General features: G+C 46.8%; 1 protein-coding gene across 5 annotated transcripts in view; it reads left to right on the forward strand.

Annotated features, from left to right (window-relative positions):
- Window positions 1–27,616, forward strand: part of IL20RB (interleukin 20 receptor subunit beta) — a 76,327-nt gene that overhangs the window by 17,096 nt on the left and 31,615 nt on the right. For all 5 annotated transcript variants that reach the window (XM_090024554.1, XM_090024552.1, XM_090024555.1 and 2 more), the window contains exons 2-3: window positions 19,377–19,503; window positions 21,339–21,529. In XM_090024554.1, coding sequence (XP_089880680.1) covers window positions 19,377–19,503; window positions 21,339–21,529 — 318 coding nt within the window. The remainder of the gene's footprint in view (window positions 1–19,376; window positions 19,504–21,338; window positions 21,530–27,616) is intronic.

Genomic DNA, 27,616 nt, shown 5'->3' on the forward strand with positions numbered 1-27,616 from the left:
GTACTAGGGAAATGCTTATTAGCCTGTCTTAATTAACTAAAGAGCACAGGGCATTTTTACATGTGCTCTGGGAGGTGCAGGGGGGGGGATGTGGTGCTTTAATTAGTGAGCTGCGCTAATTAAAAGTGCCTGAGCGTCACGTGTATCAGCATCCCCTGTGCTGAAAACCAGCGGTGGAGTGCTTTGAACTAAAGCTCATTGAACAAGGTTCAGTTCAAAGCATCCCACCACCATTTTTCAGCACAGGGGATGCTGATACATCTGACTCTAGAGTATGATGAAGAACATTTATTTCCATGCTCCAGCAGACTCAATTAATTGTGTTTGCTCCAATGCACTGGGTTTGCAGCATGTCAGAGCTAGCTCCCTGCACATCTATATTGGACCTCACGGTTTTTAAGTGTTGCTTAATGCTCATTAGTCTATTTTAATGTGCATTAACTAAATGGAACTTTCTTTTAGTGACATTGTGACAGGGGGCTGTCCCAGGGTTAATCACAGTATCAGCCCACCTACCTTTCTAGGGCAATCCACCCTGGTTCACCCACCACACTTTGATGTAACTAAAACAGATGAAAAATAAGGGAGATTGCCCATTTAATGTCCTGACACCAAGGATGTTATACACAGCTCTGACCATCCCTTTACCATGTCCTGTGCCTCGCAGATGGCATCCAAAATAACTCTATTACTCCCCCAACCCCATTGCTGAGCCCCACTTGGCCTCTGGCCCAAACTCAGCCTCAGGCATCCAGGGAATTACCTTGGCCACATTCCCCTTCACTGGGGCCTCAACTCATGGCTGCACTCTGGGCTTCCTACCTCTCATTAGGCTCCTAGCTCTTCTAACTCTAACCTTTCTCTGGGGTCACCACTCTGCCCTGTCATGGGGGCTGCAGGACCGTATGCCCCTTAGGCTTCAGGCATCTGTCAATGTGCTTGGACCTCACTCTTGGCCTATGGCCCACTCAGGCCTTAGGCATCCATCAACATACTTGGACCTCACTTTCCTTGCGGTCACCCACTAGGCCCCACTCTCCTTCAGGCCTCCCACTAGGCCCCACTTGGCCTTCCTGGCCCCTGTGCTATTGCCTAAGCCTCACTCTCAGGCTTTGGGTCTCAGGCCTCCATATTGTTGCTGTGGAAGAAATCAAACTTTGTGTTGTGTTTTGGTATTAGAATTAACAGACTCAGTCTGAGTTTATTCGTGTTCATACCATATGATTGTACGGAGGAGATCTAAACAGAACTCCCCTCTACAAGTTAACATACCTTTTTATACTGAAAATTGTGAAAACAAAGACATGATTTAAACAAAGCATCCTTGAAAAGAGACTCAAAGGTAGATCATAACAGTTGCTTGCTCAGCAACACATTTTGTTTTGAGAACTCTTATCACCTTTTTGTTTTTAGGAAAGAGAGAAACATTTGTTCTCAAGGACCTGTGCATGGAGACATAATAAGCAGAAGGGTTTTTCTTATCTTAAAACATTTTAAAATATGAAGCAAGAGCATTTTTTTTTCTTCACTCTGAAGTCAAGTTAGAGGCCTGGATAAATATATAGTCAAGTTAGAGGCCTGGATAAATCTACATTGCCCAATGTACCCGCCTCCACTCTATGGTTCATTCCCATGCCGCCTTCGCCCAGGCAATCCATCTTGTCTGCCTCGGCCTCATGTACAGGCCCCAGAGGATACTCCGGTCATCTTCCTGGAGACCCCCAACTCACCTGCCATGACTTTGGATGACTCAGGGGGGACCTGGTGGCTGTCTATAAACTCACTAGAGGGAACCAGCAGGGTTTGGGAGAGAACTTGTTCCCTCTAGCATCTCCTGGGGTAACAAGAAATAACAGCCACAAGTTGTTAGAGAGTAGGTTTAGACTAGACATCCAAAGGCACTACTTCACAGTCAGGTCGGCTAGGATCTGGAACCAACTTCCAAGGGAAGTGGTGCTGGCTCCTACCCTAGGGGTCTTTAAGAGGAGTCTTGACCCCTGGCTGGGGTCATTTGAGCCCGGTTTTCTCTCCTGCCCAGGGCAGGGAGTTGGACCTGATGATCTACAAGGTCCCTTCTGACCCTACTTCTATGAATTTTTTAATAGAGCCCTCTGCCCCCCCCCCCCAGCCTATCACCCGCAGCCCAGCCTTGGCAATACTGAGGAACCTCTGAAAGAAAGGGCTGAAGAAATTCTAGGAGGGCCATATAAAAATAAAGAAATGTAAAGAGTTAGCTCACAAACTGATGTGCTAGCCCAGAATCTATAACAGCATTGTGAACATAGTTAAAAACTCTTAACAGCTGTTTAAAATTTCAGCCATTTCATATCAGTAGGCCAACTGCTACAGCCTCTTCCAGGGCACATGAAAAAAGTTAGTGTTGATTTATTTATATGGAATTCAGAGACTTGTTTAATAGTTACACACTATTATTCCTTGTATCTAGAAGGATGCGCTGCATCTAGTACTACTGGGAAATTACTGATATCCAACCTGAAGACCATATTTGCAAGGCATAAGATTCTACAGGAATTTTTTAGACAAAATGGGCATTGATTCTTTGGTTTTGAATTTAAACAATTTGCTGAGGACTGGGACTTCTGGCATAGTACATCAAGTCCTAATTATCTCCAATCAAATGATCTTATGAAATGCTCTGTTAAGGTCATAAAAAGCCTACTAAATATATTATTTCAGTGAGGGTGATTTTCTGAAAGTATTGTTAGTGTATAAAAGTACACAACTGGCAAATGACTCATTCCCAGAACAGCAATTTGCTATTCATGGGTCAATGGATACATTCTAATTCACCAATCTGTGACAGCTTAGTGAAAGATCAGCAGGGATCCAGGTTTTCCATTTCCCACAGAAAAACAAGAATTTTCCCCTTTAAAGGAGAAATGCATGGGTCTGTGGGTCAGATGAAATTCATGTGGCTGGGGGAGCCAAGGCCTGCGGGGAGAGCCAGAAGGGCAGGCAGAGAGCAAGGCAGGAGTGTGTGGGCAGCAATTACCCTGTCCTATGCCACAGATCAGTGTTAGGACAGGTGTGGGCTGCCTTGTCCCTGGCCATGCTACCTCTTTCCACTATGGCTTATCCCAGCTCAGCTCAGGCTGGGGCTGAGGGAACTGCAGAGCTGGGGTGGTGGTAGCAGTGGCAGCAGCTTGGTGCAAGAGGGAGGGGGAGGGCGTGTTGTGCCCCTGACTGCCAGGCCAGTTACCCTTGAAGAAGTGTTGGGGGCACTCCCCAGTGGGGGTTAGGGCACTGGGGGTGAGTCTTGCCCATCTTCCATGCCTGTAACTTCATGGCTTCAGTGTTGGGGGGCCTACCAGTTAGCCCCACACTGAAGTTCTCTTGTGCCCTAGCCAGCCCCTCTGTCACATGTCGAGCTGGGGGGAGCAGTCCTGACCTGGCCAACTGACCCCTAGGGCCCCCTTCCAACCAGGGCTGCTCCAACCCAGGTCAATGTGCTCTATTCCCAGGAAGTTCCCTTGGAGTTTACTGCACTCCCAGGTACACATTCAGACTATGCCTGGGAGCTATAAACTCTAGAGCAATAAACTACAGAGTTTATTGCTTTGCATTAATTGCACATATAGACTCACCTCTAGAGAATAAAAATGAATGGTTCAGGAATGCAGAAGAGGAGGAATCATGGCTTACCTTGAAACAAAAGCTCATGCAAGAGTGCATCCTAAAATTCTATATTCCTGCAAAATCCATAAAAAATATTTTGTCAGATGCATCACAGCCAGAATTTGATTCAGTTATTTTGCAAAAGTATGATGATGATTAGCAACTAGTGGCCTATTTATCCAAATCAGTGACCCTGACAGAAATCAGATATGCACAGATTGAAAAGGGTTTACTGGGAATATTGTTTGCCTATGAGAGCTTTCACTAATATAGCTATCGTCAGACTGTGTATGTGGAAACAGACCACAAACCCCTAATACCATTGTTTAACAAGACATTATATGAATGTACTTTGAGGATTCAAAGAATCATGCTCAAGCTGCAAAAGTATGACTTAGTTTTGACCTACATACCAAGTAAATTTATGTTTACTGCAGATGCACTCTGGAGCTATACATCCTTCTATAAAATCAGAATGATAGAAAAGTAGGGCTGTAAGGAGGGAGGGAGGGTGTGCTGTGCTCCTGCCTACCAAGCCAGGCATCCTTGGGGAAGAATTGGGGGCACTCCCCAGTGGGGGTTGGGGCACTGGGGGTAAGCCTTGCCCAAATGCAAAAATCTGTACCTCCCAAATACAGTATTAAATTTACATAATTTAGAAAAAAAAATTGTGAGTTTCTTCTGAGAAAATCCAAAGGAAACATCCAATTTAATTAAAAATCATGCATTTGTGGTTTGGGATTCTCTTGGTGGCAATTTAAAAATGTTCCTGTTTGATAGCCTTGTTAAAGCATCTCAGATCAAGATATTTATGCAACTTGCCATTACTTTTTTCTGCAATAACTATGGAATTTACCCATTCTGTATGTTCCTGGATTTTCTGTTGCACTTGTAAATTTTCCATTCTTGCTAACACCCTCTTAAATCTACCACACAGAGCAAAATGAACTTTTCTGTTGCATGAATAACAGGAGGCACTTGCTTATTTATCTGCATTGCATGTTCAGTTGGCATACAACCTAGTCATTAAAATAAATCCTTGTACTATGACATGAGTGCCTCATATCCTGGGCCTGTGTCTTCCTGTATTGGAAGCAAACGCTTAATGAAATTAAGTATTCCCAAGAACCTGCCAAGGTCCACTAAGCCAGCTGACTTACTGGGTACTTATGGGGGTGGAACAGAGGATGGAAGGGGTAGGATCCAAAAGCCACAATTCAAGAGCCTAATACCAAGCCAGGGCTAGGAGCTGGGAAACAGAAGTTACCAAAACCAAAGGATAATCCACAGGATGAAGTACAGAAGCAAGCCAAACCAGGGTCAGGAGCCAGGAAAAAGGTCTTCAGGAGAAATCCAAAGCTGAAATCTAGGAAGAGGGTCAGGAAAAAGGAAAACCAGAAACAGTGTTAAGACAGGAGATGATCAGAGATGGAAAATCATAGCAGAGTGCATCAAGGCTCAGGTAATGAAGATGTTCCTTAAAAGCAGCCCCAGAACCATTCAGAACAGAGGAGGGAAATATTTGGGGTCCAGGGCCACTGAAGGAGCTTTGGTGAACTGTTGTGGGGGGGAGCGTACTGACTGGATATGGTGAGTGGAGAAGGTGCTGACAAGGCACAGTGAACAGTAGGGTCAATTGATCCTATCCAGCCCTGAGCCTGTCCATGCCATGCCCTCTGCTGGGGGTGATGGATGAAGCAGGTGAAATGTGCATGGAAACTAGTACAGGACCTCCGCAGGGAGGATGCGCTCAGTGTGCAGATGGAATGGAGCCATGGGCAGATGGGGAGCAGCATCTGACAGCAGGATAGGTGGGAGAAGCTGGGATCATAGGGCAGTGACAGTGAGAGCTTGGGGCCTGTACCAAAGTCATGATCTTCTCCCCACATGTTCCTGTGATGGTTTTATCTGGTTTCATGAAAAGGGACATGTGGGAAGTAGACATGGTTTCATGGGAAGGGACATGTGGCCTGGACTCAGCACTGTCACTACCCCATGATTCTGGCCCTAACCCTTCCCACCCATCCTGCTTTTGGATGCTGCTCCTCACCTCCTCAAAGCCCCATCCCATCTGCCCAGCCAAGTACATCCTGCCTGTGGGGGTCCCAAGTTGGTCTCCATGGAGACCCTGTCTACCTGCTCCGTCTTTCACCCCTGGCTGTGGGTGTGGGCTGGAGGGGCCAAGGTGCCTGTTCAGTGGGGCCAGGTCTGGTGTCAATGGTGGAGATACTGGCAGTGACAGCTGGGCAGAGTGATCTGCCACTGTGGGGGCCGCCAGGAAGCTAAGTCCATCCACTTTACTGTCCGCACCTAGCATGCATCTGGGGACAGCAGGAGCAGCAGCACATCCCATGGCCCAGGATTCCACCCCCCTCATCCACACCTGGGCTTGGCAGGGCCGAGGGACCTGCAATGGGCCATATAGAATCCCTTGGTGGGCCAAATCTGGCCCACAGGCTGTATTTTGCTCACCTCTAACTCAGAGGGAAGGGGAGGGAGATCATTTGGCCATGATTAGTTCTAACTGGGTTAGCCACACTTAACAAAGACTGCACAGCAGGAGCTACCTGAGCTTTACATGGTAGACCAGGGGTGGGCAATTATTTCAGCTGCAGGGATACTTAATGAGTTTTGGTGAGTTGTGAAGGGCCACAAGGGTAGCCCAGTTACCATCTTGGGACCAGAAGTCCTGCCCCAACCTTTGACCTTTACTGCCAGAAGTCCCTCCCCTTGCCCCTGGAAGTACTCCTTTTAGAAAAGGGGTTTACCATCCTGAAACTAGAAAATATATATATATATTAAAAATCAAACGTATGCAATAACATCTTTTTATTTTATTTTTAAAAATAGGGTTTTTTATTTGTGTGTATTTGCATAATGTACATAGAGGTACACTACATAATATAGCTGAAAATGAAGTCTTATTCTTGTATATTGTGGGGTGGTATGGAGGGACATGAGGGGTAAGAGTGGGTCAGTATGGGGCTAGTGGTGGGATGTGGGTGCATGTGTATGTGGGGTGAGGGAACATGTAGGTGGGGTATGTGGATGTGTGGGGGTTTGGGTGTGTATGGGGTTTGTGAGGGGCTGTGGATGTGGGATGTGCATGGGTGGGGGGTTGCCTGCATGTGTATGGTAGTGAGTGTGAGTGTGAGTGGTGGGTGCATGTGTATGGTGCATGTGGGATCACCCACTACAAACACACCCGCCTTGCACATGCCTCTGCTTTGCACACAGCCCTTGGCCACCAGTGGCAGCAGCAGGCAGTGAAACCTCAGGGTGGTCAGGACCCATGGCAGGTGGAGCTCACAGGCAGTTCATGGTCCCAGAATTATATGTGGCTGGGCTGCCAGCTCCATCACATGGGTCTCACATGCCTGAGCCCCATGCTGTCAGGGGGAGCCCTGCATGATGAAACTATTAGTGCAAATCATGGGGCTCAGCTCAGTGACAGGGAGAAGGACAGAGCGAGCCCAGCTCTATAGCACAGAGCTCCCTGCCATTTGCCATGACCTATGCATGGCAGTGAACGGGGTTGGGCTGCTGGCTCCATCATGCAGGGCTCCCCCTGGAGGTGCGTGGCTCAGGTGGAGAACCAAGGAACTGGATGTGAGCTCTGTGGAGCCCCACATGATGGAGCCAGGTGGGCCCCACACCCCTGGTCTCCATGCTCCTGCTGCCCTGCACTCCCACCCAGATGCCACTCCACTCCCACTCACTGCGACTGACCCTGCCTGACACCCTGCTTCCCCCCACCCCTGCTCCACCCATCCACCACCACTGTTGTCACTTTCCCCAACCCTACCCACCACCACTGCCATTCCCCAGCTGTTTCCCTACCTCCCCACCCACTGCCACTCACCTCTGCCCACCGCTGCTTCCCACCCACCCACCACTGCTGCTGCTTTCCCCCCACCATCCTTCCCCCATCTGCTGCCACTGCTTCCCTACCTGTAGGGATGGGGTCAGGGCCATCCCATGGCAGAGGGTGGAAGCACAGTGTGTGCTGCTCCCATGTGAGTGAACAGGGCTCAGCCTCATGCAAGCACAGCAGAGGCACCCCGGAGCTGGCCCAGATACAATTAATCAGTAGGCACCTGCCTGTGGGCTGCGAAAAATCACCTAGTGGGCTGGGTCTGGCTCAGGAGCCATATTTGTCCTGCCCCTGTGTCAGACCCAGGCTGTAGGGTAGAAGTCTTATACTGCCAGACCACAAATTGGTGTCACTCCTTAGGTACCACAATAAATGGATATTTATTCATACTTTTATACTGAATGCTAACAATGTATCTCCCTTTCACTGGTATATTTGTTCCTCAATAGCCACTTATTTTTATGCTTGATGGACTCATCTTTCATCTCAGTTTTAAATTTCCTATATTAATCTGTGGTAAAATATTAACCTGTGCTCTAGTGAAGATGTAAATTATACTGTTGTCCCATGCACTCCCACTGGCAAAATCCAGTTATTCTTATTGGTTTTAGTTCATTCTACCTTAGAAACATAGAGGGCTGCGAAGGTACTGTTAGACCCCAACTCCATGCAGTGCCCAACGACTAGGAAAATGACAGTCCAGTTGCTCATGGATCCTGGTACTCATTAGCCAGAGCAAGCAGGGAGCAAATACCAGCACACATTGCTTGCAACAGCTTTATTTAGAATGAAGACAGCTACAGGCGAGCTCCCTCACAGACACCCAGTCTATGAACATGGGGAGTAGCCCTGAACAATAGTTTTTTTCCCACATTTATACACTGGTTTATACTCATTAACATTCACTCCACCTCTCACCCTCCATCTGTTCCACCCATTTCTCCTTCCATCTCAATCTTCACCTCTGTTTATTTTTTGCTTCATTAGCATGGAATTGCCTATGCATTTCATTCATTTACATGTCTTTTTGCTATGAGCACATGTCTAAGACCTTGACTCCTGCTCTTTGGTCAATGGGTGGATTTTGACCAAAACCTGGAACCTTCTGGAGACTTCTTTATCAATCATCATTCACCTTTTTGCATATGTTCATCTCAGATTCTGTTACCAATTACATGTTGTTTTTCACATTCCAGTCTGTTTTTTAGTCTCAGGTTGTACCATCTTCCACATTCCTAAAATGTTACCTCATTCACAGCACACAGACTCACACAGATTCACTTGCTACATTTTCCTCAGAAAATGGTTGACACAGTTAAGATGGTTACTTAGCATAAGCAAATTGCTTGCTTAGATATCATTCTGCCTTGTGGTTAGCATTTTTTGCTAGCCACAGGTTAAAGCCTTGTTCCAGCTGCAGATTCAATGCTCCCCAAACATCCACATAGTGTTTCCCTAATAGGTACCTCCATAGGTCATCTAGTCCAGTGCCCTGCCTAAAGTAGGACCATCCCATACTAATCCATAATCTAACCTCTTAGCAAAACAGCTGATGCAACAGAAAACATAACGCCCTAACCTGCCACAGTAAAGCAAGGGGCCCATGGCGGCCAATATCCTGCTGGTGCAAGGTGGTTAATATATGCTTAAGAGACCTCAGAAACAGGACCACACCCCCTACTACAGGGGAAGGCAAAACTCCTTACAGTCCATATCAATCTGAATGGGGTAAAATTCCTTCCTGACCTCAAATATAGCAATTGGTCTGACCCTGATCAGAGGCAAGGCAAGACCCTCTAGTTGGGATCCTCCAGGTTAAGTTCCACCAAAAGCACTGGCACACCACTGGCTGAGGATGTCATCATCCCTCTACTTTGCCTTGGTGAGACCACAGCTAGAGTTCTGGGCACCACACTTCAGGAAGGATGTGGAAAAGCTCAAGAGAGTCCAAAGGAGGGTCACATGCATGATTAGAGGCCTTAGAGACCAGATCATATGAGAAGAGGCTGAAAGATTTGGGACTGTTCAGTTTGGAGAAGAGAAGACTCAGAGATGACTTGGTGGAAGCCTATATGTATATCAAGGGCATCGATCAGGGCTTGGGGGAGCATCTGTTCACCAAGGCCCCTGGGGAGGACAAGAAACAATGGGCACAAACTGATTGAGGATTGCTTCAGGCTAGACTTAAGGAAAATCTTATTTCCAAGCTGAGTGCTGAGGGTTTGGAACAGGCTTCCCCCAGAAGTGGTACAGCCATCCACCCTGGCAACCATCAAAAAGCATCTTGATGCCCATCTTGCTGGGGTCACCTAATCCCAACAGTCTTTCCTACCCAAGTAAAGGGGGGCTGGACCTGATGATCTACAAGGTCCCTTTCAGCCCCTAACAATTATGAAACTACATCCACAGCATTCCCATCACCCACCCTGGTACTTAGTTTGTAAAAGAAAGAGATTGTGTCTGTTTTACACAAATTGTTCTTAGTAAATCTATGCTGTGATCAACCTTTCCTTTCCAGATGCTTGCAAATGGACTCACTTAAGATATGCTCCAGTAACTTCCTGGGTATTGAGGTGAGGCTAACTAGTCTGTAGTTCCCTGGATGCTCTTCTTTTCCTGCCTTTTTAAAGTTGGGCAATATGTTGGCCCTTTTCTAGTCCTCTGGTACCTCACCCATCTCCCACCATTTCATGAACATCATTGCCAGGGGCTCCAAAATCTCTTTCACCAGTTCCTTCAGCACCCTTGGTAATAACAGAGATTTTCAAATATAGCACAATGTTTAGGGCCGTGTTGCTATCCGCATGTTGCTGCATGTGCACCTATAAGATTTTTCTCTTAGCATGTCCTTTGCCAGTGGAAAACCCTGTGGCAGAAAGCCACCTTGGTTTCTCCCTAAAATCTCTGCCCTGTGACAATGTGATAAAATCTCTGTGCTGTGACCATTTGAGTAGGGTGGGCTCAGCAGAGGAGACCACACCCTTACCTTGTCTCTTTAGGTAACTTGAGCTGGCTGCATTCCTGAGGGAGGGGGGAAACCTGCTCCCTCTGCCTACGTGACTGGTACCTGGGTGAGGGGCATCTACCTGGTGGGCTGGAATCTGCCCGGTAACAGGTGATGTATTTCAAATTGGTTGGCTGACAGCCAACCGGGGCTGGCCTCCACTGGACCAGGTGAATGAGGTCACAGGGGCTATATAAGTTAGGACGGGCGAGGAGGCAGGCTCTTCGGCCGTGAGGTGAGGCTGGAGCCATGAGGGGGGGACTCAGAGGAGCATAAACATCTGAAAGGGCCCTCTCCCCCAAAAACTCATGAACCAGGAACAGCTGGATGCTAGAAAGGATCTCACCAGCATCTGGATGAAGTGTGTGAGTAAGCTACTCGAGATCTGATAGATATCTAGCTGGCAGTGGCTCAGGTGCATGATCAAAAGGCTATCACAGCCAGACTGTTTGCTCTTTAGGATTTCTAGGATATTGCTCAATCTTGTACCCTATTTTCACCCTACCCCTGTAACCAATAAAGTCCTCCTTTGTGACTGGTGTGGGAGACTTATTGAGGGGTGGGTCTAAATTATGCCTAAGAGACCCCTTAAGTCTGTGGACTAAGGGAGACTGTACTTTTTGCCCCCAGACTTGGGGAAGTGCCCAAGTGCCTGTACTGGGTCGAGTACCCATAGGACATTAGGCCTGTGTTTCCCCAAGGACACAGGGCCGGGAGTGAGTCCATTCTTGGGGTGGTGGTGGCGACGTTACCCCCAGGCTAGCGTATGTGCTCCAGGAAGGGGTCGGGCCGAACATAAGGCGCCCCTAGGGAGGCATTCGGAGCCTGGCAGGTGGTCAGGCACAGGGAGGTGGGTGGCTCAACGCAAGAGCACCCCCTACTGGCCCACCACAAACCCCACCCTATAATCTGGCTTCCTGCCAGCAGAAAATTCCCTTATGAAATGACTTTCTCTGTCCATGCCTACAACCTTTTGTGGTGCATCTAGCTCTTCATCCTGGGCTTTCAAAATCTCTGCTTTCCTTCAGATTTGTTTAATCTTTTCTAGGGACAAATTTCCCTCACGCAATAGCCTTTCTTGTGATGCAGTGTCTGCAATGCCACAAATAATCCTATTTCTAATAATAGATTCTGTCAAGGTCCCAAAAGCACAGTTCTTATTCAATCTCTTTGTTCACTAACATATTGATCTATACTTTCTCCTGTTCTTAGTTTGCACATAAAAAAATCTGTCCCTTTTAAGGGTTTCATTCTTTTTTAGCACGTAGTACTCCACAAATGTTGACATTATTACAGTTGACTTCACATTTTGTCCTTCTGCAAAGGTGAAGGTCTTATAAATAGCCACAACTTTCTTCTCCATGGGTGCAGCTACACGAGATGCTAACTCTGTAGTAGCCTAATAACACTGCACAATAGCATGCTGGGCAAAATCCATGTTAATACCCTACTGCACAGTAGTATTAGGCTACTGCACAGTTAGCATCTGTAAAAACCCATGTGCCAACGCTACTGTCCAGTAGCACCAGTTACTGTAAACTGATTTAGTACTTGGTTATGCAAGTACAAAACTTAATGTGCAATAACTATGGCACATTAGTGAATGTGTAGATGCACCTCATGATGTACAAGATGACTGAGGATTTGACTTTATCATTTTTGTCTTATGCCCCTATGCCTGCTAAGTACCATACAAAACTGTGTGTGAATGCCCTCCAGTTCTCTGCCATATTGCCTGATAACAGAAGGGAAGGTAGAGGTTGCAATGCTTATATGAATAACTGTCCTTTTATTTAGACTATATGTCTGTGAAGATCCGTAACAAGGCCTTTGTTTTTCCATATGGCTATGTTGTACCACTTGCTTTCAGTTTCCAACTTCTTTTTTAGTCTGGAATTCAAATTCTTTCACTTCTTTGTCATTCACCACTGCTGACACCATGTAATGATCATCAGGTTCAATGAAGACAACTGGGAATGAATTAGATGAACTAAACTAATTTTACTGTAGAACAGTAGACAAGACTCTGCAATACTTTAGTGTCTCTAACTGGTTATTCCCTGAGGGACCATCTCACAATTCCCAACTCTTCTAAATTAGAGAATGTGCTCAAAGTATAACTTTTATCCTTACACACAGCTGTGTGCCTGAGGACATGCCAAGAGGCTGCTCCAGTGTGCTGTAATTACAGCACATCAGAGCAGACTCAATTGATTGTCTTTTACAGCATGCTAATTAGCACATTTTGGCCAGCCTCCATGTCTCATGTATCAGTGTCCCCACACTTCAAAATAGTGACAGTGGCACTTTAACTAAAACTTGTTCGATGAGCTTTAGTTCAAGCATCTCTCCTGCCATTTTGAAGCATGGGGTTGCTGATACATGAGATGCTGCAGCACTTTAATTAGAGTGGCTCTCAGAGCTGCTCAAAGCACCCATGGGCCACAGAGAACATGTAAAAATGCTCCATGTTACCCTGTTGAGGAAGCTAAGACAAGCCATTTTCACCCCATGCTACTTGAGGTCCCTCCAAGCCCTATTATTGGTTGATGTGAAATGGCATAATATTGGAGGCCCTGTTCTGGAGAAACTGTTCTAGATCTGTTTAACATATTTATTAATAAATCATGTGTAGGACTAAAGAGCTTCCTGGTCAAGTTGACAGATAATATATAACTGGAAAGGTTTGCAAATTTTTGGAGGATATGATCAGAAGTCAAAAGAATATTAGAGAACTGGGCTATTAACAAATGAAATTTTATTTCTGGCATGTAGAAGACTATATACCCATGCAGACTGGGTAAGCGGAGTAGGATATATGTGCCCCTGGCTACATGTATGTAGCTTTTGTTTGGAATCTAGGGCCTGACAAACATAGTTAGCTGAAATGCACAACTAGAAAGTGTTGAACAGAGAAGAAAGGCATTTCTGTCATCCTTCTGTCAGGAGGAGGGGAGCTCATCCTCCTGCTCAGTGCAAAGAAATACGATGTCATTGGGATAACAGAGACCTGGTGGGACTCCACCCATGACTGGACCACGGGTATAGAGGGCTATACCCTGTACAGGAGGGATCGTGTTGACAAAAGGGGCGGGGGTGTAGCTCTCTATGTGAAGGAAAGCTACATGTCCCTGCAAGCTGATGTTGGCGACCGGCATGGACAACTAGAGACACTCTGGGTAAAAATTCGTGGGGAATATGGCACAGGGGACACAACGGTGGGAGTCTACTACAGACCTCCCACTCAAAGTCCTGAGCTTGACCAGGAGTTCACGTGGGAACTGACTGAGGCCGCTTGCTCCAGGACCTTGCTTGTCATGGGTGACTTCAATTACCCGGACATCTCGTGGGAAGATCACTCAGCAAAATCCGAGCGGTCACAAAGCTTTTTCTTGTGCATGGATGACCTCTACCTGACTCAAGAAGTCTATGGGCCAACGAGAGGCAAAGCGCTGCTCGACCTGGTACTGGCTACGGGGACGACCTAATCGGAGACCTAGTGATCTATGGGAAGCTGGGTGACAGTGACCGTGAACTGATCACCTTCACCATCCACCGTAAAGCTGGCAAGTCAGTCAGCAACACAGAAGTCCTTGACTTCAGAAAAGCCGACTCTGACAAGCTCAAGAGGCTTGTCGGTCAGGCCCTTAGGGACCATGACCCCAGGGAGATGGGAGTTCAAGAAAAGTGGTTGCTTCTTAAGGAAGCAATCCTCAATGCACAAGCTAAATCTATTCCAACACGGAGGAAAGGCAGCAAGAAGGCACAGCAGCCCCCCTGGCTCTCCAGAGACCTAGCGGACCTCCTGCGGCTAAAAAGGAAAGCCTACAAAAGATAGAGGATGGGATTCACCTCCAAGGAGGATTATTCTGCACTGGTCCGGTCCTGCAGGGACCAAACCAGGAAAGCCAAGGCTGCAACTGAACTCCAACTAGCTTCAAGCATCAAGGACAACAAAAAGTCCTTTTTCAGATATGTGGGGAGCCGGAGGAAAAGCAAGGGCAATGTTGGACCCCTGCTAAACCAGATGGGGCAACTGACAACTGACGCCCAGGAAAAAGCCAACCTATTAAATAGGTATTTTGCGTCAATCTTTCATCAGTCCCATGGGACACCCATGCCTGCTATGGGACAGGGAGATCCGGGTGATGGGGATCCCCTACCCTCCATAAATGCTGACCTCATGAAGGAACATCTTGAGAAGCTGGACACCTTCAAGTCAGCTGGCCCTGAGAATCTGCACCCCAGGGTACTCAAGGAGCTGGCGAGGATCATAGCCCAGCCTCTGGCACAGATCTTTGAAAACTCCTGGCGCTCTGGTGTAGTGCCCAAAGACTGGAAGAAAGCCAACAGTGTGCCTATCTTCAAGCAAGCGAGGAAAGTGGATCAGGCTAACTATAGGCCCATCAGCCTGACCTCTATCCTGGGGAAGATCTTAGAAAAGTTTATTAAAGAGGCCATCCTTAATGGACTGGCCAACATCAACATCCTAAGGGATAGCCAGCACAGGTTTGTTGCAGGTAGGTCTTGCTTGACCAATCTCATTTCCTTCTATGACCAGGTGACCTATCACCTGGACTACGGAGAAGAGATTGATGTCATATATCTTGACTTCAAAAAATCCTTCGATTTGGTATCCCATGATCACCTCTTGGTGAAACTGGCCAGTTGTGGTCTTGGGTCAACCACGATCCACTGGCTGGGAAATTGGCTCTGTGTTTGGACCCAGAGGGTAGTAATTGATGGAAGTCAATCATCATGGTGTCCTGTGACCAGTGGGGTCCCCCAAGGCTCTGTTCTTGGACCCATATTGTTTGACATCTTCATTAATGATGTGGACATTGGAGTCAGAAGCGGACTGGCTCAGTTCACTGATGACACCAAACTTTGGGGCAAAGCATCCACACCTGAAGACAGGCAGATGATCCAGGTTGACCTTGACAGGCTCAGCAAATGGGCGGACAAGAACCTGATGGTGTTCAACACCAAAAAATGCAAGGTTCTCTACCTTGGGAGGAAAAATCTGCAGCATCCTTATAGTTTCAGCAGTGCTACGCTGGCTAGCACTACAGAAGAAAGAGACTTGGGGGTCATCATTGACCACAAGATGAACATGAGCCTGCAATGCAATTCTGCAGCTAGTAAAGCAACCAAAATGCTGACTTGCATCCATAGATGCTTCTCAAGCAAATCCCAGGACATCATTGTCCCCTTATACTCAGCCTTGGTGAGGCCGCGGCTGGAGTACTGCGTCCAGTTTTGGGCTCCACAATTCAAAAAGGATGTGGAGAAGCTTGAGAGAGTCTAGGGGAGAGTCACGCTCATGATCAGAGGTCAGGAAAACAGACCTTATGACGACAGGCTGAGAGCCATGGGGCTCTTTAGTCTGGAAAAGTGCAGGCTCAGGGGTGATCTGATGGCCACCTATAAGTTTATCAGGGGTGACCACCAGTATCTGGGGGAATGTTTGTTCACCAGAGCGCCCCAAGGGATGACGAGGTCAAATGGTCATAAACTACTGCAAGTCCAGTTCAGGCTGGATGTAAGGAAGAATTTCTTTACTGTCCGAGCCCCCAAGGTCTGGAACAGCCTGCCATTGGAGGTGGTTCAATCACCTACACTGAACACCTTCAAAAGTAAATTGGATGCTTATCTTGCTGGGATCCTATGACCCCAGCTGACTTCCTGCCCTTTGGGTGGGGGGTTGGACTTGATGATCTTCCCAGGTCCCTTCCAGCTCTAATGTCTATGAAATCTATGAAAGCTATGAAAAGATGAAAAGTGGGACCAGGAGAAACAAGAAAGTCAGAGTGTGTGAAGCTTGGTGTGTTGGCTGTTAGCCCTCTTAAAGAGAGAGCTCTGGGTTCTATTTTCGAGCCTGTTCCCAGTGAAGCCAAATGTTCTCTGTATTCCCTTCCACCCATTCTTTCCAATTATTATTAAATGCAATGCTTATCTTCAAAAGAAGCACAAGAGAAGGCACTACTAGGGTTACCGTCTGTCCCAGTTTTCCCAGACGTGTCCTCTTTTTGGGTCCTCTGATCTCTATTCAAGCAGCTTTTTGAAATCTGAACAAATGCCCAGGATTTTTCTCTGCTCCGCTGCTGGGAGCAGAGGGGGAGAGTGATTGGAGGCAGGAGTCACCACGTGTGTGCACATATGCATGAGGCTGGCATACAGCCAGGCAAGGTGTTGGGAACATTCTCAGCAGCTGGATGCAGGTAAGTCTATGGGAAGTGGGGATTGAAGGACCAGGGCTTGAGGACTGTCTGGGGTGTGTGTGTATGATGGGCCAGCTGGTGGTGGCTTGGCCTGGAGGTTTTCAAAAGTTCAAAAATGGTTGGGGGGGGGATGGATTTACTTCTCCCCACCAATCAGGCCCCAGAAAAGCCAGGTAGGGAAGCTGGACCTGAGAGTAGATTCACCTCTCATGTTGCCTGATTGGTCCCACCAGCCAGCTGGAGGGGGATAAAAGGGGCAGTGCACCAGGCCCTAGAGAGAGAGATCACTGAGGAATGAAGAAGAGGGGCCCTTAAGAGCTGGTGAGATGTGCCCAGGGGGTGAGAAGCGGTTGCTCCACAGGAGCTCAGAAGCCAGAAGAGGGTCCAAGCTGCAGGCAGTGGCTCAGCTCATCTCAGCAGCAGTAGCATGCACAGCGGATCCTCTGCTTGGATCAAAACCCCAAGCCACAGGCAGTGGCTCAGGCATCCGACCCTCTGGCATTGGGAGACCAGGCAGGTTAGCATGCAGATGGCATGTGGAGGATTCAAGCCCCAAGCTGCCCCCTGGCAGCGAGGCCAGGCTGCTTGGAGTGCAGATGACATGTGGAGGATCCCAGGGGGGTGAGAGCCTGGAATCACAAGCAGCTGCCCAGGCATTGATAGCTCAGTGGTAGAGCTTTCATCTTCCCTGTGGGAGCCCCAGGCTCAATCCTTGGCTAAGACACTGAGAGGGTAAGGTGTTAGGGAGAGGAAATCCCCACTGGATTGAAAGGTTTCCCCTCTCTGGGGTGCCTGCATCTTGAATCTGTTGTACCTGACATTTTGTGAAACCCTGTGCCTCAAGCTTGTTGTTGATTTGCCTCTGCTAGATGTATATGTGTATCTTACCTTTACTGAATCTCCTCTTGTTCTCCTGCACCTATTGCCTTCCCCACCTGTGTCATATCTTAACATGATATGACATGTTAACCCATATATGATTAAATTCCAACTGGTCTTGGCTCTAGTCTATAGGGGATAGGAGGGAAACAGCTACCCCTCCCAACAGAGTACTAGCACTTGCTAAATCCCTTCAATTGGAGAGGGGGTACTTTGTCTGAGTACCACCTGGGTTACATACATGTGTATGTCAGGGGAGTGTGGAGTGGATGGGTGTGTGTGAAGGGGAGGGTGCCTAGCAGTGCTGAAGGAAACTATCCAGGAACTGATACTGTGGCAGGACAGAGGGAGCAGCGGAGGAGGCACCTGCTCTTCCAGCGGGGAAAGGGGAAGTGGGGCTCTTTGAGGGCAGCAGAGAGCTCTGTGACTGTGGTGACAGCACCAGGGCCAGTGCCCATGCTTGTAGGGGCAGGGTGGTGACCAAAAAACACTGCCTGGGAAAGGCATGGCCAGGCCATCTGTTGCAGTACTGGAGCCCCAGCCCAGGGTGGGGGGGTGCCACAGGCCTCCTGTCCTCTTCCCTCCCACCCATGCCAGGGCCAGACATGCTCTGCTGCTGCTCAAAGGAATTGGAGTTGCCATGCACCAGCCTGGTTGCCAGCAGGCCTGGGGCGGGTGGGGGGGCAAGGGGCTGTGGGGTTGGGAGTGAGAGTTACTGGTGTGGCTGGAGGGACTGTGCCTTCGGAGTGAGGAGCACAGGCAGTGAGGGGCTGTGGATTGGGATTGCAGGGCACTGGCAGCACCAAGGGGTTGCACGTCAGGAGTGAGGGGCACCAGCAGGGATGGAGGGATGCAGGTTGGGAGTAAGGGTCACTGGCAGGGACAGGGGGCTGTGGGCTGGGAGTGAGGTCTCCCCCTGACAGGTGTCCTCTTTTTTGGAACTGGATACATGGTAACCCTAGGCACTACCTAATATCGGAGTGGTGGTTAGCACACTGTGTTAGAAAGTCACAAGGGTGTAAGAAAGTCTGAAAGGAAAATGGCTGAGGAGAAATAGAAAAGGAAGAGATGGTACATGGTGTTTTGTGACAAAGAGATGCTAGTTAAAGACATACAGATACATACATGAACTGGGAAGAGAAAGAGAATGTTTTGGCTTCAGTTTCAGTTTTTGTTGTGGGATGACAGAAGCATTAGCTATTGATGGGTGATAAATGAGAATGTAAGCATGGAAATACGAAGTGTGATGTAATAATTCTGTCATGATGCCGGAATGTGAAACTAAATATCTGACGATACAGATTGTGTTGATATTTTTTATTTTAATTATAGTGAAAATAATGAAATAGTGAAACAAAATGTTACTTCAAAATTTCCTTCCAAAAATGTAATATTTGTCTTGACTGAAATTTTCAGGTCTTTTCCCTGATCTGCTCTCTTTATTTTTGACTGAAAGGTTCTCCTTTACTTACTGGTTTATGAATGTGCTTCAAGAACTCGTAAATAACAAAGATGCATGGTTTTTATTTTAAAAAGCCAAGCTGACCTAGGTGTTCTGTGTTCCTCCCATCAGTAATCATTATGGCCTGTTTGTTTATTGTTAAATGCTTTCACAACTCTTGAGTGTCAATGACAAAGATAAATGATGAAGTATATTCATTAGTTCAGCGGGTAACATTCCATAATCCTCCTAAACTGTGATATTCATTTATCAAATTGTAATATGTAGGGTTTTTTCTTACTTTTTTTGTGGAAATCCTAGATAAAGAAGCTCTGCTGCCAGCTCCTCAGAATATCTCTATTTTTTCTACCAACATGAAGCACTTCTTAACCTGGAGTCCGGTGATCATCCCTGGAGAAACTGTGAGATACTCTGTTGAGTTTCAGGGGTAAATTTCATTTGTTTTTTTTCTCTTCACTGAACACTGCATTGACTATACATGTTTACATCATTAAAGTTGTCTCCATTATATGCTAGTGTTTTCCACACATACATGAAAGTACTACTTTTGGCACATAATTTTGGATTCTATTTTTGGCACATTGCAGACACACAGCATACATATACCAACTGAGCACAGGCAACATGGCTGCCTTCCGGATCAGGCACAATATTCTTGCAGTCTTGGAAACTCCCATGACTAATGGGTGACTGATACCAGAGGAAGAAAAGGACCCTCTTATGATTTAGCCTACTAACCAAGTGGTTGGCCACCTACCCCACATATAAAAGGGGTTTAAATCTGTATTTCCCAGCATAATGCAGGTGATAGCAATGCAAGTGGAAGTAGAATCTAAACTCTGTGTAAGTGCCAGAAATTGCACTTACATAACTACATAAATACCATTTAGGTACAGAACACTGCAAGTGAGTGTAGATGTGTAGGGAGGCTGCTTGCTCTGACATCCGGTAATTGAGTCTGCTGCAGTGTGTTAATTAGCATGCCTCCAACAGCCTTTGCATCTTGTGTATCAGCATCCCCACACTTCAAAATGGTGGCAGGGGCACTTTAACTAAACCTCTTTTGATGAGCTTTAGTTAAAGCATCCCCCACTGCTATTTTGAAGCACAGGGATGCTGATACATGAGATGCTATTTTGAAGCACAGCGGCTCTTGTAACCACTGTAATTAAAGTGCCCCTCCCCAACCCCAGAGCATAGGTACAAACACCCTGAAATTATATTTGATCATTCAAATGTTAGCTATGTTTACATGTTACACATTCACATTACAGGAGAAAAACATTGGAGAAGGCAGGTTCCTTTTGCAGGCTGGCAGAGTTCCAGCCTGTAAGGGGCTGTTTGGAGCTGGAGGGAACAGGATACAGGGGACAGAGGGTGCCATGTGCATGTGCGTGCACACACATGCATGTGGCAGCCAGGCAGCACAGAAAAACACAATACACTCATACAGAACAACACAGCACAGCAAACACTTGAACAGTGCAACGCAACAGAGCACAGCAAATACAAACAGCATAGTACAGCACAGCAGAGCACAAAGCACACATGCACAGTGCAGCACAGCACAATACAATACACACACTTGCACAACACAACACAGGGTAGCGCACACATCCCCAGAGCAGCACAGCAGAACACACATACTCACACAGTACAATGCAGCACAGCACAATACACACAAAGAGCACAGTGCATGCACTGGACAGCACAGCACTACCTATACACACAGAGCACAGTTCAGCACATCACACATATTCTCACAGCAGAGCAAAACACAACCAGCACAATATACACAGTGCAGCACACACACTCCCACAGAGTAGCAGAATACAGCACAGAAACAGCACAACACATACACAGCACCCACCCCCTCGCAGAGCACACATATACAGTGTAACGCAGCACAGCACACTCTATAAACAGTGCCGCACAGTACATACACAGAGCACAGCATGCTGAGTGCATCACAGCACATGCACTTGCACACTGCAGCACAGCACACTCATACAGCCCATCACAACATAGCGCAACACACACACTTGCAAATAGTAAACATTAGTGTTCTGTCTACACCAGAATTTTATCACAACTTAAAATGTGACTGAAAATTTCACCTATGTCCTCATAAATTCCTTATACGTGTGGGGAAGCTGATGCTTGATACAGCCCTTAGAAAATATAGCCTGATTAAGGGGCTGGATTACAGAACTACTTATGTGTTTTAAATCATTGTGTGGTATCTGCCTTTGCTTTCTCCAGGGAGTATGAAAGATATTATGCCAATGAGAGCTGGATTCCCATCAGTGAGTGCACATTCATCATTGTTACTCAGTGTAATGTGACAGAGGACATCTCTGCTACTGTGCCCTATAATCTGCGTGTTAGGGCAGATGCTGGTACTCAGGGTTCAGAGTGGGGCACCCTGAAAGGTCTCTTCAATCGCAATACAAGTAAGCTCCTTGGCTGCATTTGTTAGGCATATCACTACTTCATCTAAGCATGATAAACGGTGTTCATTTTTTAAATAATATTTTTTTTCATGCTCAAACAAGCAATCAAATCACAGTACTAGTGTATAAATGCTACAGTCTACAATCTAGTTACTATTTTAACTGTAATGGATAATTATGGCTACAAACAAACCAATTACTTGTTGTTTACTAAATAATCACTTTGTATGACTTAAAATCAATGCATAGTAACAAATGTTATTTTAAAATTAAATCTCTTAAGAAAAGATTAATACATAAGAAATTACTGAATAATTTACCTTTCTGCTTAAGCAAGGACAGGTGACATTACAATTACACATTACACTGATTAAACATTACATTAGATCTTGTTAAGGGCATTTAAAACTTGTAGGATTGCAATTTCAAGCTCCTTAACAAATGTTAAGTACCCACTAGGCATCCTGAAGTTATACCACATCAAGTGAGGATTATCTTTGAGCTGTGCTAGGTAGCTCAGCTTAAAGAGTGTGTTTACATGTTAAAATTAGCATCTGCTAACTTTAAGGAATGTTAGATTTTTGTTAAAATTAGCTTGTGCTGGGAGCTGTGTGAGAATGTATTCAGGGTTAATCCCCTCTGGGATGTGTACAGCTCTGAGCTCTCTTCAGGGGGCTGGCTGTACTATTCGTGCCTCCTGCGCAATGTGAATGTGTGTGTGCTGTACTGTGTATGCTCTGCTGTGCTAGTTTCCACTGCATGAGTGTAAGCTGTGCAGCACTGTGTAAGTGAGTGGATGTTGTGCTGTGCTGTATGTGTTGTGCTGCAATGTGCAAGTGTGTGTGCTGTGCTTAGCAAGTGTGTGTGTTGCGCTATGTTGTGATGGGCTGTATGAGTGAGTGCTGTGCTGCTGTGTACAAGTGCATGTGCTGTGATGCACTCAGTGTGCTGTGTTATGTGTATGTACTATGCTACACTGTTTATTGAGTGTGCTGTGCTATGCTGTATATGTGTGCTGTACGAGGGGGTGGGTGCTGTGCATGTGTTGTGCTGTTTGTGTGCTGTGTTCTGCTACTCTGTGGGAGTGTATGTGCTGCACTGTGTATATTGTGCTGGTTGTGTTTTGCTCTGCTGTGAGAATATGTGTGATGTGCTGAACTGTGCTCTGTGTGTATAGGTAGTGCTGTGCTGTCCAGTGCATGCACTGTGCTCTTTGTGTGTATTGTGCTGTGCTGCATTGTACTGTGTGAGTATGTGTGTTCTGCTGTGCTGCTCTGGGGATGTGTGCGCTACCCTGTGTTGTGTTGTGCAAGTGTGTGTATTGTATTGTGCTGTGCTGCACTGTGCATGTGTGCTTTGTGCTCTGCTGTGCTGTACTATGCTGTTTGTATTTGCTGTGTTCTGTTGCGTTGCACTGTTCAAGTGTTTGCTGTGCTGTGTTGTTCTGTATGAGTGTATTGTGTTTTGCTGTGCTGAGGGTGTGTTGTACAGTGCTCTGTGTGTGTCTGTATTGTGTTCTGCTATGCATTTGCTGTTTGTGTGCTGTGCTGCTGTGTATTTTAGTATTTGGGACTGTCTCTGTGTGTGTTGCTGTTTGGGGCTTTATGTTTTTGTGTGTTTTGGGAGTTGGGGCTGTCCGTGTTGAAGGTTAGGGTTGGGCGTGTACTGGGGGTTGTGTGTGTGTTGGGTGTATGTGTTGGGAGTTGGGGCTGTGGATATCTGTGTAGATTTTGGAGGATGTGTCTGTGTGCCTGTTGAAGCTTGGAGCTGTGTTCATGTGTGTGGTAGGGGTTGGGTCTCTGTGGCGGGACCGTACACCTGCAGGGAAGCTGCTCTGATGTGCTGTAATTACACTGCATTGGAGCAGACTCGATTAATTGAGTCAGTTACAGTGTGCCAATTAGGGTGCTCCAACCAGCCTCTGTGTCTCCCTGTATCAGTGTCCCCACATTTCAAAATGGCACTGGGGTGCTTTAAGTAAAGCTTATTCAACAAGCTAAAGCGCCCTGCCATCATTTTGAAGCATAGGGACACTGCAGGCACTTAAATTAGGGCAGCTCTTGGAGCCGCTCTAATTTAAAGCATCCTCCCCCCCACACACTCCAAGAACATATGTAAAATGGCCCAGTGTGTCAGAGGTTTAGGGCTCTGTGTGTGCTGGGGTTTGGGGCTATGTGTGGGGGTCAGGCTGGAGCTGTGTGTGTGTGCTTTGAGGGGTCGTTGCTGTGGAAGTCTGTGTGTGGGTGTCTGGTGTTGTGGCTGTGTATGTTTTTGCATCTGCTGGAGATTGAGACTGCATGTTTGGTGTTCGGCTTGTGTGTGGCTGGGGCTGGAATTATGTGTGTGTGCGTGCATGTTGGGTGTTGGGGCTGTGAATGTCTCTCTGTATGTTGAGGGATGTGTTTGTGTGTGTTGTTGAGAGTAGGTGCTGTGTGTGTGTCTTGGTGGTTTGCACTGTGTGGGTTTGTGTCAGGGCTTGGGGCACTTTTTGTGTACTGGAGTTCTGTTCATTTATTGGGATCAGAGGCATTGTGTGTGTTGGAAGTTAAGGCTGTGTGTGTGCATGGTGGGGATGGGGATATGTGTACTTCTTGCAGATTATGTCTGTGTCTGCATGTTTTGGGTGGTGTGCATGTGTGTGTCCATGTATGCTGAGGATTCAGGCTCTCAGTGTGTGGGTCAGAGGATTGGACTCTGTATCTCTGGTAGTGGTGATGGTGTGTGCATGTATAAGGGCTTGTGGCTCTGTGTGTGTGTTGGTTGTATTGGGGTTTGGGCTGTATGCATATGTTGTGGGGTTCTGGCTGTCTCTGTGCATGTATTAGGGGTGTGCAAAATGGGCCATATTCAATTCAGCTTTGGATTTGGCCTGAATTGGGGGCAGTGATTCGATTTGTTAATTTGAATCACGGTCCCTAATTCGGCCAAATCCAAATCTGAAGATTCAATGCTGATTTGCAGAATCAGCGATTTGGCCATGGACACAGCTTCAAATGTTTTTTCTACATACCTCAAGGTACCAGGCGCAGCTCATGAATGCTGTGATGTTTGGGAGGATGGAGTGTCCCACAGAAAAGCAAGGGGCCCCCCGTGTTCTTGGCAGCTAACCCAAAAGTGGACCAGAAGTACTTCCAGTCCACTTCTGGGCGCACTGGGGAGCAAGCTGGGGGGCCCTCCTGCACCCCCCTGGTTCAGCGATCAGCTGCAGGGGGATGCTGGGTGCCCCCCAAACCCAAGAGGCACCCGTTGCTGAGCCAGGGAGGCATGGAGGCGCCCCCCAGAACACTCCCCGAAGGACCCAGAAGTGGACCAGAAGTGCTTCTGGTCCACTTCTGGGTCTGCTGCTGAGCATGCTGGGGAGCCCCCCACACTCCTGTGGGATGCTCCATGCACCCCAGCATCTCAGCATTCACAAGCTGCCTGGTACTTTGAGGTATGTAGAAAAAAACATTGAAAACTGTGTCTATGTCTGAATTGCTGAATCTCTCTGAATGGATGCGGAGGATTCAGATTCATAGAGATTAAAGGGTCTCCTGATTCGATTCAGATTCAGAGATTTGGCCACTGAATCGGGCTGAATTGCCGTCGAATCAAATTGGGGACCTTAGCTTTGCAAAGCCCTAGCGTGTATGTATTGGGGATGTGTGTTTGCCTTTCAGGATTAGGCTCTATATAGGTTTGTGCTGGGGGATCAGGCTGTGTTTGTGTATTGGTGGCTATGTGTGTGTCAGAGGGGTTGGGACTTTCTGTGTTTTGGGACTTGGGGCTTTGTGTTACAGTTTGCGGCTGTTTGTGTGGCAAGGGTTCAGGGTGGTGTGCATGTATATGCCTCTGTGTGTGTGTTAGGGTTTGAAGCTCTGCATACATGTTTGGGTTGTAACTGTGTATTTTTGAGGGGTTTGACTATTTGTGTGTGTATGTCTTGAAGTATTGAGCTGTGTGGGTCTGTTGCGGGTAGGGACTCTGCTTTTGTCTTGCAGGTTGAGGCCCTGAGTAGTTTTGTGTTGAGGGTTGGTGCTTTGCACTTTTGTTGGGGTTTGGGGCTCTGCATGTGTGTGCTGGGGGGCTGTGACTCTCTGGGCTTGTGTCAGGGTTGGGGCTGTGTGTGTTGGTCTTGGGGGTTATGTGTGTATTTTGTTTGTGTGTTGGCTGCTGGGGCTGTGGATGTCTTTGTGTGTTGGGGATGTAGATGTATGTGGTTTTGTGTTAGGAATTGGTATTGTGTCTGGGGGTTGCATGTTTGCATTGTGAAATATCTGTGTGTGTTTTAGGATGAGTCTGTGTATGTTTCTTGCAGGTTGTGGCTGTGTGTGCATTTGTGTTGGGGGGGGTGTGCCCATGTAGGGTGTTGGAGCCTGGTATGTGTCTGTTGTGGATTGGGGCTCTGTTGGGGTCTGGGGCTTTTTGAGAACCATACCTCAAAGTACCATGTGTTTATGTTGTGCTGTGTGTGTTGTGCAGTGGGAGTGCCTGAGTTTGTTGGGCTTTGTGGTGTGTCTGGTGGTTGGGGCTTTGTGTGGGGGGTTGTGATTGTGTGTGTGTTTGTGTTGCAGGGTCTGCTGTATGTATTGCAGAGTTTTGCATGTTTGTGTGTTGTGGGTCTGCGGTGTATGTCTATTTCTGTTAGGGGTTAAGACTCTCCAATTTGTGTGTGTTGTTTTGTGGTGTGCTATTTTGTTTCTTGTGCTCTATGTGTGTTGTTTTCTGCTGTGCAAGTGTGTGTTCTGTTCTCTATGCATTGTGCTGTGCTGTGTCAGTGTGTGTTGTTTTATACTGTGCTGCAAGTGTGTGTTGGAGGTTGGAGCTGTGTGTCCATTGTGTTTGTGTGTGTTCTTTGGTTTGGGGCTGTGTGTATTTGTATATGTGTGTGGGAGGGAAGGTATCCAGGTTGTGGCCGTATTGGTCTAGAGGCAAAAGAAATCTACCAGGACGCATGGTCGAGGTGATATCTTTTATTAGACCAACTAGATTTTTGCAAAAATAAATTCTTTAATTGAAAACTTTCGGGCATAAACACCCTTCTTCAGGGATAGGAGAAAAGATTGTAAAAGTTTTCCTGGGTAGAAATAAAGGTTCATATTTCATAGGAGAGTTGAAGGTGTGGTAAAAACTCCTATTTGGAACAGTTAATTTTCTATGCAGATTAGGCTCAGAGAAAAATTGGAATAGTCTGTTTACCTCAAAGTTGTTTAGTGGTAAGCAGGATGTGGGTGCATTTTTCTGATTGCTGGGACTGGGTGGATGTGTTTCTGCTAGCGAGCCAGGCAGAAATGGAGCAGACTTGTCAACTCCCTAGCCATGCCCCTCCTCTCTAGCCCTCTAGCTACAGCTCAAAGCTGTGAATGTTATAGAGTGCTTTAACCCCACACATGCAATTTATCACAGCATGGTGGTATCTTTAAAGAGTGGTAGGCTCTTGTTTGAAGTTAGTATATGATAATTGTAACTTGTAAGCACATTCTCAGAGCAGGACACAGATTGAACAAGGCCTAGGAGACCCCATTTGGAAATACAGGTTTCCCTCACCAACCACTGAGGTTAGGTTCCTGGAAGTTCCCATGGCTGGCAAAACTGTGGTTAGCAAGACAAAAGGCTTATGGGAAAATGGCAGGTGGTGGGCTGATGTGTGGCCATGGAAAACCATGGTTACTCAAAACTGTATACTGTGCTAGCCAAAATGGTAAATAGAATATTAAGCGTGAGTACTCAAAACTGTGGTTGGCAAAACCGTGGTTGGTGAGGGGAACCTGTAATATGTTCTTCAAATTCTCACCTGAATTTTTAAACATGAAAAGTAATTCTCTTCTCCTTCCATTTATGGGGTAACTGCACATTGCTTAGTGTGTGCTTTCTTTTATGTTATCACAGCAGTGGGAGTAGAACTAATTACATCAAACACCTCTGCTCTAATAGCCTTGCTACACATTCAAATGAAAGATGGATAGAAACCAGTTGCAGAGTTGTTACACTTTTTCAAGCACTAATTTTATAGCTGGTTGGTTCTTTTTATAGCTGATTAGGCATTTTCATTTTGTAAAAATTACTTTGCACTTGTGGCCCATCTAAATTTATTGAGGAATTTACCAT

The sequence above is a fragment of the Crocodylus siamensis genome, chromosome 12 (genome assembly GCF_052110815.1).
Source record: "Crocodylus siamensis isolate JL-2025a chromosome 12, ASM5211081v1, whole genome shotgun sequence".
Lineage (NCBI taxonomy): Eukaryota > Metazoa > Chordata > Crocodylia > Crocodylidae > Crocodylus > Crocodylus siamensis.